Genomic DNA, 12,992 nt, shown 5'->3' with positions numbered 1-12,992 from the left:
TTTCAGCTCGTTTTGATTTTAGAGGCTACAGGGTTCATGTTTCAGTTCTTTGCTCTCATCAACATAAATTCTAGATGCAGCACGGAGCTGTTTTCCGCAGACATGCTCTGATAAATCTGCTATATGCGGCCTGCTAAGCAGCGAACAAGAGACAGACAATGAAAGTAAGGAGGTGGGGAACATACTGGAGCATTTTAACAGCCAAAGAACCAAACATTTTCCTCTCGAGTTAATGGTGAACAAAGCAGCGCTAAAAAGGAGAGTGAATATTGGACTTCGTCATTCAGATGGTTGAAACATAAATATTTGCCATATCAACTTTTTAATGTAAAAATATAAAAGTGTTTTACACTGCCCCAAGTGGAAAAAAGAATCATTATAACAGGTTGAAGTACCAAAAGCTTACTTTTCCTGCATGACTACAAGAATAACTTACTTTGTTTTAGTGCATGAAGATAGTAGGCTAATGGACTACTTGGGAAGTAGTGGGAAACTTAAAACAGATATCAAATGATTAAATATTAGTAATTTGTGAAATTCTAACTCTACAAAGGAAATAGTAGTGTCATTGATCCAAATTCCCCCCAAAAACAACCAGACTATTTCTACCAGCTAGAACAATCAGGTATTTTCAGAAAATGAAATATCTCTACGGTAATGCAGCCTTTAAAACCAGGAAAAGATAACACTTATGCAACATCACGATATTACAATATCAAAAATATAAGACAATATTTAGTATTTCTGCAAATCATAATATTAATATGTTTGTCCAGCCCCACAGAGTAGTGTCATTTTTATCATCTGTCTCCACCAGAAAGCAAAACAATTTCTTTCCAAATGTCACTTTATTCCTTTAAATTATATACAAATAGGGTGACCCGGTAGTTGATTGGTCATGGCGCATACAACATTACTGGGCATTAATGTCCTAACTAGTGAGTGCCTGGTCGGGAGCGCAGCCAGCCGGACCTTTTCTGCATGTCATTCCCTTGCTCTCTTTACCCCATTTCCTGTCTGCCTTCACTATCACTGTCAATAAAGGCATAAAAAAAAAAAACTTTTTAAATGGACTCTCTCTTCTTCTTATAAAGGTCACAACCATCGATATTCCAACTGTTTGTCCTGTTGCCCAAGTACAATGTTGAAAATATCTCCAGGCACACTAAAACACAACAACACGGTACATTCACAAAGTCAAGCGACAACATTAACATACATAAAGGTTAATGACACCCAAATTGCGTGATCAGCTGTCCTGACTTTTACAGAGAAAACAATCACAGGAAGAATTGCAGATGACAGAAAACTCCCCCTGACATTTCTACACCACACGGCACTTTGATTCCCCCATTTGCTCTACAGGAACGGAGTTTTTACTGTGAACGCGACAGACAAAGGCATACACAGTATGGATCCCGATGCCTCTCTGTTGCTTTCATGTAATGACAACGAGGCAATAAGGGGAGCCGTGTACCTCCCCCACAACACCAATAAGTGTCTCAGAAGCCATTTTCCATTAGAGACTGGTTTTAGCCCAAATGACCCCACATATACACAAAGCTGACTCCACCCCCCCCCCCCCCACACACACACTAGATAAGGGAATTGAATTAGTGTTCCTGTATGAGATATGAACCCTCTTGGCTACAGCAATGCAGGTCAAGTAGTTCCAGCTCAACTGTGTGTGACTGGCTCCAAAGACGGATTAAAAGGACTCAGGGTGGTGAAGAGTGTTGAATGTCATATAAACTGAGCCAAGCACTAAATAAAATGTACACACTGAATGAGCAAACACTGAAGCGTGAATGCGGAGCAGACAGCGTCCCTCCTCCTCCTCATCATCATCATCATCATCATCCTCCTCCTGATTTTCTACCTCTTGGAAGACTGTGTTTAAAACGTGTGAATAAGCTTCCGCTGTGTTTCTGGACAGAGACAGGTCAACTGCTGTCTGACCTGTGTCTCTCGGTGTCCATTCAGATGTGGGGGTTTTGACTGATGTGGGTGTTTGAAAGGGATATTTTGGGATTTCAACTGCAAAAAGGCAGATATTTGGACTGAAATTGAACATTGGCCAATTTTTTTTTTTTGGGCCAAAACATATTGAATATATCTTCAATTTTTTTTTTTTTCTGCCAAAAATAAAATTCTCCAAAGACACTGTAAAAGATTATATAACCAAATTATAAGGCCTATATATGACCCTATCCCTTGTATGTGCAGTATTATATATGTATGGGGCCCCAGCTATTCTCTCTCCTTCTCTGTCTCCATTACACAAATAAGGACTTCCCCATTTCCAATAGACAACAATAATCCATCACCTCCACCTCTACTCACTCAGCACAGGACGACTCACACACGACCGTCCCTTGCTGGAAAAGATACGGGGTCATTAATCTGAGCTGCAGAAGGTGTTATGCAGGTGCTATATGTGTCTCATGTACACAAACAACATATGGAGATACTCAGCCTGCAATCTGTGGAGATTTAAGTCTTAATATTAGATTTCTGCAGAGTTTCATACAGAACTATCCGCCTCTCCTGGCTCCGGGTTTCCGCTAGAGTGAACGTGACAGTAAAAGGCTGCAGACTCACTGCTGCTGGCTAAGACCGTGCTTGGTGGTTGGTATCATCTATATACAACTCCGGACTGCTCACTGTCTTCCCGATAGCACTGTGATATTTCCATCAGGCAAAATAAAGGGCACAACTGCAGTTATCGTGTCTTAAAATGCGAATAATTACACTATGCTGAGGGACTCCTTTAAAGAGAACAAAATGTCATCTGTGATGATGATTGTTTGCCAGTAAAGACAATAGACAGTATTGACTTTCTCTGAGCTTTTAGAGCACTCAACAGTGATTAACTGAAGCGTTCGCGCCAGAACGGAGTAACATAATAAACATTGATTGCAAGTACAGTCTCCACCGCTGAATATCTCCTAATAAAATCAGCATATACATTATCTATAGTTTGATGTGCACTGGAGCACAGCCTTTACTGGCTGGATGTGGTTCAGCCTTGTTACCTTGGCGACGGAATGAAAGGTCAGTTGACTCTGTGCACGTGCGCGCACACGGCTGAAGTGCAGCATAATATTGTCATTGCAAATATCCACGTCCATATCGCCGTACGGGGAGCGGCAGGTGAACGCGCACGTCGTGGTGACGACACAGCGGAGCAAACCGGGGCAGCGTAACGCGGCGGATTTGTAAACGGGAGGCTGCGGCGCCTCGGGCCGCACGTGACTGCAGTAATGTGGTGTTTACACAATGACAGGTGCAATGCTGTCGTCACAACAAATCAACGGAGGCCGCCACACTCCGGCAACTCAAAGGGGAGTCATCACGGGACTCACAAGATGTGTCTAAAGCGTACATTATGGGTGACGACATTAAGTGTGAAGTGTGGTCACTGAAATCTGACCCATAAATCTTACTGTGCCTTATTGTTCCCCTACAAACTAATGAGGAGACCATTTCCACACGAGATGACAACAAGGGAAGCGGAACAGCAGCAAATGTCCACCGATATGATTTCCAAGATGAAAAACGCATGAATTGAAAAGTTCCTTTAATGCCAAGACGGTCACATCCTCTTAGAAATGAGAGTCTAAGTGTGATTGTTCTTCAGATTTTATTTTGGTATGTGGCATTGAGTTAAGAAGCTGCACAGCAGAATGCATTACAACTCAACTTCAGTTTGTTGCCGCCACAAATAAAGACGATAAATGAAACGAAAAGTTGGTGTCAGTGGGTGATTCTGCAGATTTGTGTGAAGGATTATTTGAAGCCGTTTAACATTATTTACTATCTTCTCTAAGCATAGCAAGAAAAGAACAAATAAAACCTATGACACTAGATACTAAAAGTATCATCCAAAAACGACTGAGATCCTAAGATGTAAGCAGAAAGTAAAATGGTAACTTTACCTTTAGTCCACTTAACGGTGGCTGTAGATAAACTGTCCACCAGTCCACTTACAGAACAACCAAAAATATCTGGTTCTTAAAAACCACCCGATTTTAAGCGCAACATTTCCTGTAGGTGCTTCACAATAAACACCTTGGGCTGATTCGCGAAGCTTTTTGGCTGGACGGCAACAGCATTATAAACATGAACGCCCGTCACCGACTGAGTGGTAAACTTACACCGTTGGTCATCCGAATGCTATGACATCATGTATCTGTTTCAAATTAAAAGCTGTCAAATATAGGTTCTGACCTAGTCTTGAAACAGCGGCCTTTGCATCTAATAGGCATGGACCAATGTGTGATTTTGGTTGCATGTGCTCACACTTTAATGTCCTGTTTCTCTCGTTATAATTGAACACAAGGAGAACGAGCAGAAACGAACACAAATGCAGTCCAAATATGTCTGTAAAAAACTTGGTTTTTTTTAATTTTACTGGTCCTTATATAGTAGCACATGTACTCCTTGAGAAAAACGTAACGTAGATCTCTGAATAATACAATTAACTGGCAAATCAGCAGACTACAAATTGGGGGCCTCAACAGCTTCTAAAAAACAGAAGAGTTGAAAAGTAGTTTTAAAAGATCAAACTTCTGAGGAACAAACAGAAAAAGAAGTGATATCAAATTTTACCATATCGCTTTGTGTGGTTGACTTATCTATGGCCTTCTGGTTTATTAGTATTACTATATTTGACTTAGTGACTATCACAATAGGTTTTCTCTATAATTAACACCTAATCTGAACCCTACATTTTACACAGTACAATTTTTTTTCTGAAAGAAACTTTACATACAAACATTTGGGCCATTGTTTTTACACAGAACCACAATCTGTTATGCAGAAGCAACTCCTGTTCCTTGAGCCGATATGACTTGCATCGCTGTGCAGTAATCAAAAAGAAAATTAAGACATCTCCTCTCCGCCTTCCCCTCACTCCCCCTCCACTATCTCCACCTAACTTCAGTCTCTGAAAGCGCAGAGCGAACCTCGGAGGCTTTGAAGCTCGCTGCACGCAGAGCTCGTTGTGTGAAAGAGGCTTTTCTCTTCTTTGTTTGACATCACAGAACTTTGATAAAATATACATATGTACCATGTATAATATACAAGAGTATTCTCTAAGTGTACGATGTGTACAAGTGTCGTACACACGCTAAGGCCTCCAGGAGTCATATTCAGGTCAGCAGAAACGACAACACATCCTGCATACCTGTCAAAATACATCCTCGGAAACGATAGTGTCGTGAGTCAGTGGCTTGATTTGTAGAGCAAAATTTAAATAACAAAAAGTGAAGGTTTTAGGATCACGCAAAGAGTCATCGGATGATTTTCATTTATACTGCTAAATCTGGGCTAACATGAGTATTTTGCATCACATTGACGTAAACATCACATTCATAAATGTGTTAAGTCTTTGCAGCACCTCTGAGCTCTCTGTCTGCAATGCGTGCAAAAGTTTATAAAGTGTTCGTTCTCATTTTTCTGCATCTAGATGTACTTGGTTACCCTCTGAAAACACTGTCTGTTGCTTGACACCCGTTAAAATTAGACCTGACTCTTCCTCACTCTTGTCTTTCTCTCACACTTCCCATTTCAAAAAATGAAAGACCGGGGGCCTTGAAATCTTTGAAGCCGACTCTGTGAAGAGCAAAGCATGTGTTGTTTTGTGGGGATTTTTTTTGCATCGTGGAGAGAGGCGGCTTTTCACTTCATTGTGTCTGACATCTCGCTGCTTTGGTCGGAGCATGATCGAGGGCATGTTTAGTTTCACTTCCTTCCTCTATTCCATTTCCTGATTTCCTGTGTGTGTGTGAGGCTCACGGCTGGTCTGTCTGTGTGTGTGTGTGTGTGTGTGTGTGTGTGTGTGTGTGTGTGTGTGTGTGTGTGTGTGTGTGTGTGTGTGTGTGTGTGTGTGTGTGTGTGTGTGTGTGTGTGTGTGTGAGGTGTTGTTAAGCAGCTGGTGGTGTTCACAGCAATGTTTCCTCTCTGAATGTGCAGTTTTTAATCCTGTGTTACGGAAAACAAGGCAACAGTAGGCTTAACAAGTTATAGGTGGTGCCGGGGCAAATTTCAATATTCCAATATTATATTAGTTTGATGTGTTTAGGCAACTGTTTGTGTTTGAAATCAATCACTGGCTCCTCTTCACCCCTGCTCCCAAACTTACATAAGCTGAGCAGTAAAAACAGATTCAGCAGAATCTCGATCCAAACGTTTCAGCACACAGAGGAATGGAAAGCCTGCATGCTGCATGTTTGACCGCATGGTCTGTTTGTTCCCCTGTGACAAGCCGTCCATAGTTCTTCTGAAAGCTAAACCCCAAAAAACAACTACTGATTATGTGGTGATCTCCCTGGTAGAAAAAGCAAAATGCTGCATTTGCTGTGGTCGGACTGTGTCTAGACTATGTAATTGGCTCGTTATAGCTCCGTAAAACTCAGATCAAAGAGGGTGAAAATGTTGCTTCACGCTGATCTTTATGAATTTAACAGGAACTTTGAGGTCTTCATAGCAAAACTTGTAAACTGCGAAATTTTACACATGCATAGACAGAGCAAAAATGATGCCCAATAGAACGGTCTCTGCTTTGACGTACTTCATCTTCCACTAGAAAGCAACCTATAGCACAGATTAAGTCACTTCAGTAAATTGACAGATCCCGGCTACTTCATGTCACACCTTTTTCCATACATCACTTTGCTGCCTCTTTGTTTCCCTTTTCTCAACGGGACTGACTCACTATACAGCCCCTACAAATCACCTAAACACAATTAGTGTTGCAGAACGAGAGGCAGCCCGTCCTGATGCCAACATCCCACATGTGAACTCTTCAGAGCTCCTGAAGCATTGTACTTTAATTAAGCAGCCAACCCCAGCACGGCGGGTCGGCCCCGCCGGGTCCCTTTATGTCCTCCGAGATGCCTGCGTGCAGCTCAGACAGACTCTTTGTAGCCCCGTCCTTTCACTGCCTTTGTCTTTCCGTCTCATAGGTCCCACGGGTGAGGCCAGAGTGGCGTCCCATGTGTTATTATTGGCCAATGATAAAGTAGCTGCCACGGTTCTCATGAATTATGCAGGTAGAAAAGGAAGCAACTCCACCCTCGGTTATGTAAATTTAACTACGAGGAGACAAGGGGAGGAAAGTTGCTGGGGGGTTGTGACGCCCTTTTTTGTCTCTTTTACACTGTGAGTAAGTGAAAGCTGCGAGTCTTGATCTACTGACATACATATGAAGTACTGACTAAGTTTAACAGAAGATATTCAATTATTTCAATATAGGTGGGCATTTTACCATTAATTTAACAATTACTGAATCTACTGTACAAGCAGGTCATGACAGTGTTCATAATTGCTGTTATATTTATTGTCTGGTAGGTTTTTGTTATTAACAATCCAGGAAGTAATGCACTTCACATCCTTAAGTTGCAATAAACAAAAGACAAACTACAGTACGGGGTTTGCATGAACAATTACAATGAAATGAGTACCACCTAAAAACCTCAAACTTTACTCAGAAAAATATGACAGTATTTAAAGTTTCAAAGTGCAAGATGCACACTGCAGTCACAAACCCTCAGCACCAGAAGCAGTACTTGTACACAGTGTATGGTCACATGTTTGCAAATACAATCTGGTAAAACTGTGCCTCAGCCTGCTATTGATGCTAATTTGCCTCTGAACGTAGCTTCATCACTGGCTTGGTGTGAGTAAACCATCCAGTCATGCATAAACCAAAGTTTGCCTATAAATAACCCAGTGTGGCCCATGCCAGGCGCTGAGCGCATGTATAGTTCCTTGCATGGCACTTCTGTTGTGTGTCATTATGTCATGACCGACGTGAAACACAGAACAACTGATGTCTCTATTATTAAAGATATTGGAACGGATATTGGTTGGTATGACTTCCAAGAGCAAATGGACTAACAGGCTCTTCTTACAGCCCCAATCTAGTTTGGTCAGAAATCTCAAGAGTAAACAGATCCTACGCGGTGGATTTTCACTGCCGTTGATGACATTAAAGTCCTGAATGCTTTTTCAAATTGTCCACTTGACCTGCGTGCTCAAGTCGAACAGCGGATGCCCAATTCGATTGTGAACGAACAGCTTCAGCATATCATATTGACTGGGCCACAGTGACATTGAGTCTGGAGTCTTTTTTTTTTTTTTTCCCCAGCAAATAAGCCTAATCCCTCTCTCCATCAGATGTTCAGTACATCATAGTACTGATGTCCATACTTTAATCACCTGGTTTGTATTAGATGAGCGCTTCAGGGCATCCATTACACAAAGTCATACACAGTATATATGTGTGTGTGTGTGTGTGTGTGTGTGTGTGTGTTACTGGTAAAGAATAATCCTCCTATACACCAGGTCTGCAGACTCAGTAGGTGAATGCCTACCTCACTGTGCTGTCACCAAGCCAGACACCCAGATTCACTGTTTTGAAGGCGAATATTAATCTGGTCTAGCTGGCTGTCCTGTTATTGAAGCAGATGGTATGTGACAAACAGGAGCCACGTGGCCACAGCTCTGTCTGTTTATCGAGCTATCTATTAAAGGACAAACCATACAAATAACCAGAAAGAAGGTCGTCATGATTATCTTTGTCGCTTCTATTTGTCAGGGAAGCCAAACAGTTTATTGCTCAATTTCTCAATAAAAAGGTATTACAATAAAATACATTTTTACTCATCGCTTTAGCTGCACTCTTTAAATACATTTCTCTAATTAGAATAGGTCACAACAAAGCGTAATATCCAGTGTATCAACATCACCTAAAGAGGACACACGGTTTACTGTTGATCAATATTTTCTAGTAGTTCTATAGTAACAGTGACTACAAGTAACTTAGAGAACTAAGTAATAAAAAAATCTGAGAAAGTCGGGTTTCTGTCATTTTCACTCACACTATAACTTTTATCGAGCATGAAATTGGCCCCAATAAATCAACTACCAAACTCCGTCTAACGTCTCTGCAGTTTAACGTCCCTTTGCTGACTGTCAAAACTACTCGCGTGATAAAACAACAATTACGAGTTCTCCACAATGGAATTGAGCACATCTTTACTTCGGCATACATTCTGCACTCAAGTATGGACCACAATTGACAATTTCACCGAATACAATGTAATGACTCCTTATTTGCACCGTTTGCCGCCACTAAACAACACAGTGGGGGCGGCAACGAGCGGCGTAACCAAGATTTCTAAAAGTTGAAATTTTCAAGAAGCCATTCGTTCATTTGGTGATTATATTGTGCCGAATTGTATACAAGTCCAGTTAAATTCAGGTAAGGTTTGATTGTGTTTTAGCACGAATGCCATTCTTGCCGAAGAGCACCGCCACTTTAAACCGGCATACTCCTCACGAAGCCTGGTTGCGCGCTCTCCATCGGGGCTAAGTTGTAGTTTGGCGACGAAGCGAGAGCAGACGTTAGAGATGTGTGCAGTCCGTTTTTTTACCTGTGACATTTGCGGCCGGAGGTTGATCTCCTTCAGGTTGATGGACTGGGGTCTCAGGTTGTTGAGCAGGTGGCACAGGAGGACTCCATCCCGGAGGGTTTGCGCCAGGTCGAACACCTGGGCAGACTCCCATGTAACCCGGTGGCTAGCTGGAAGCACCTTGCAGTTTATTAACCACAGCGCGCATTGCCTCCAATACTCCATCATTATTCTGACCTGAGCCGGGGGGGAGCTTTAACAAATTTCTTTTGAAGAAAATGAAAGTGCTGACGGTTCCTTCGTCTCAAATCGGGTCCATGCTACATCCGTCAATTGGAAGAGCCGATGAAAACAGAGCTGGTGGAGACGCGGGCAGCCGCTCCAAGGATGATCAGTACGGTGTACTGAGGCTGTGGATGAAGCGCACAGCGCACTCTTCCTCTCTCTCTCTTCCTCTTCCTCTCTCTCTCTCTCTCTCTCTCTCTCTCCATCTCTCTATGTCTCTCTTCCCTCCCCCTCAACCAGATCTTCACCTCTTCCGCCTGCTATCCATAGGCTCGTCGAGTATGAAAGTACAGTGCAGGAATATAGCATTAAAACAGAAAGCCACACAGACTGAGGTAAAATCCACATGCATATATATCACGTCATTTAACTTGAAAATGTTTACAGCCAGTGTCATGACTGTCAAGCTCTTGTCGGTATGTAAATAGTCCTGCTGCACAGATAATAATTACAGGGCTGCTCAGTTAATGATTGAACAAACTAAACCGTTTTCTCAGATGCTCACTTTACTGAGTCAAAGCACAAATAATGTCATTTAAGTTTGCTTTGATCATGTTTTATGACTAAAACCCACCGAAAGTCTTACCTGAATAAAGGAGATGAGTTGAACAGTATCAAATCAGTGGTGGAAGAAACTACTCAAGTACAATTTTGAGTTATTTCCATTTAATATATATTTCCACTCCACATTTTACAGGTAAATATTTCTATGCCACGATGTTTATTTAACAGCTTTAGAATACTTTTCAAATAAAGATTTTACAACAAATGTTATAATAAGCTTTTTAAAATAGAATACATTGTTAAAAAAAAACGTTTTCTTTCCAATTTGTTTGTCTTCTGACGTCTTACAAACAGCATTGTGTAGTCGGGGGTTCACTTTTAAGTGGCTAACAGCTCCACCAAACAGTGATTTTTCACTCTCAACTTCCCAGGAAATTATGTATCTCAGCAAAAATCAAGGAGAAGAAAAACTAAAAACAGCTTCTTTTTTTTTTCTTTCATCTTCCAGGAATCATCTCACAACCCATCACATGTATCTGCTGTCACTGGATATGAAACTGGATAAACCAGTTCAAACTACTTCCAGCTATAACAGTAACATGCCAAGTCTTCACTATTTATAATCTTATGTCATATAGAATAATATATCAGTCAGAGGGACCAAACCAGCCCTTTCATGTTGATACTTTAACTATATTTTGCTGCTAATACTCATGTACTGTGATTCAAGTAGAATTTATCATGCTATTGTATTGTATTGTATTACAATACTTAGGTTAAGTATCTGAATACTGCTTCCACCACTGACTTTGATAACAGTCTACTATCAAAGACAGTTAGTATTAGTCTTTTTTTTACACATATCTCTTGGATTTTTATTTTTTTTGTAGTTTTCCAAAACTGTATCACATGATCAAGCAGAAAATGTAACTCCAGTCCTTTTAATCTGCTTGTTAAATTGCTTACCTCTGCTGTGTGTCTCCTCTCCAAGGTGTTCCGGCCAAAAGAGTCCAAGAGGGCTTGAACAGGTTTTAAAGGTTCCAGAAGGCACCAAGTGGTTGATTGAAGAGGGGTGTATGTATATTTTCAAATTCAAGCTTGGCCTTGAATATGATGGGTGAAAATGTTATTAATTAGGTAACCAACTCACTGTGTAATGTGCTCATGTAAAAATGTCTATGTATGTCATTAGTTTGTCAGCTTTGATGGGTTTTGTGGATCAGACTAGCCTGTTGAATGGTAGCCCTTGAGGGGGCTGGTCTGTAGCAGTCTATAAAAGGCTGCCAATTGACCATAGTTGCAGCAACTGCTGCTGTGACCTAGTGTCACCTGGCTTCTGCAGAGGTTTTAGTTGTTCATTATGGGTGAATAAACACCTGTTTGGTCTGCAGCTCATCTCTGTTTTAGGCCTCCTGCTTTATTCCAGCAGCTACCGGTCATCCTAACAAATGGTATGGTGCCTGCAAAAGGAGATAAGCGATAACTACTGATGATTAATATGTCGGGAAATTTCAGTAGGATTTAATGGTGCTGTGGCTGATATGTTTAAAATTGTAGCTGGTATGTGTCAGGTACAATTCTGTTCCTGTTCTGCACTAACGATATGAGCCCTGTCTTCTGATTTGTCTCTTCGTTTAGTTTAAATTTGGCCTATCCTTATCTAATGAAGCCAATTCTAGTTTCACTTCATCACATGCATTATTTCCTGTGAATTGTAGAATGGAAACAGAGCCACTTCTATTTTCAATACTTCCGTGGTAATGAGGCATCATACACTTATTAAATGTTACATTTTGATTTTTGTCCAACACAAAAAAGTCCAGAAGCTAATGAAGGAGTGAGTTTTAATGCAATAATAAGCTTGTATTTTTTTACACAACTGTAGAAATGGCTCAAGAAAGAGGTGAGTATATGTTGGAACAGCATTTCTCCAAAGGACAAAGCATTAACATTCATCCTGCAAATGTAAAAACCTGCTTATCATACCACTGGGAGCACGACTGGCATGACTGAGCCAATATATGCTCGAACTGAAGCCGGGTTTTTATCTCGTATTGCTTCTGTGTGAATAAAATTCAGATGCTGCTGGATGCCGACTGCTCTGGTTGGATTTACAGCCATCAAATTAACTGTTTTAAATTGCTCGGTAATGGAATTGGAAAAGGATGTGGGATATCACAGAAAGAGCAAGCTGCCTTTTAATTTTTGCTGCGTGCTGGGTTATTACGTATTGCACTGTAGTTTGTGCCTACCACACACAGATTGACTCCAAGAAGCTGACTGTGACCTCCCTCCCATGTCACTGTCAAGTTGCTCTTGAGCAAAGCAATTAAGTTCCACTCTAAGTAAAAGACTGGTGAGCAGGCATGAATGTGAAGCTGCAACACAAATTGGACATGCAAGCTATTATTGATCCCTGTTGGGCTATTAGCGCAACAAAAGGCAATAAACTACATAAAGATTGAAGTAAATAAGACAAATGTCTGAAAAAGTGAATATACTGCCACAGAAAGGTGTGATAAAAGCAGAACCTTCTGCCTTTATTGCAGCGATGTACGCACTGAATAACAAAGACGGGAATGAGAGATTACGAGAGATCCAGTATGTGAAAAGTAATACAAATCTGTAAGAAGAAAGTGCTGGTAATCACATTAAACGGTGCTCCGTGAGGGTGCTCTTACAGTATGTGTAGACATGATGGAAGATTAGAAGAGATGAACTGCACACCTTCCAGATTAATTTCATTTTCAATACGATTCCCAGGCACCAGGAGGAAGAACCTTG

At 41.1% G+C, this 12,992-nt stretch overlaps 1 protein-coding gene across 2 annotated transcripts in view; it reads right to left on the bottom strand.

Annotated features, from left to right (window-relative positions):
• Positions 1–9,862, bottom strand: part of LOC138620604 (guanine nucleotide exchange factor VAV3) — a 94,308-nt gene extending 84,446 nt beyond the window's left edge. The window contains exon 1 of one of the 2 annotated variants that reach the window (XM_069697957.1): positions 9,441–9,862. In XM_069697957.1, coding sequence (XP_069554058.1) covers positions 9,441–9,647 — 207 coding nt within the window. In that variant the 5' untranslated portion in view covers positions 9,648–9,862. The remainder of the gene's footprint in view (positions 1–9,440) is intronic. The other variant, XM_069697956.1, reaches the window with a different exon arrangement.
• Between the last annotated feature and the right edge of the window lie 3,130 nt (positions 9,863–12,992).

The sequence above is a fragment of the Brachyistius frenatus genome, unplaced genomic scaffold (assembly GCF_029030835.1).
Source record: "Brachyistius frenatus isolate BFR_SWC_R1_liver_20210118 unplaced genomic scaffold, ASM2903083v1 Contig_25, whole genome shotgun sequence".
Taxonomy (NCBI): Eukaryota; Metazoa; Chordata; class Actinopteri; family Embiotocidae; genus Brachyistius; species Brachyistius frenatus.
This window is presented reverse-complemented; position numbering and strand designations above follow the sequence as displayed.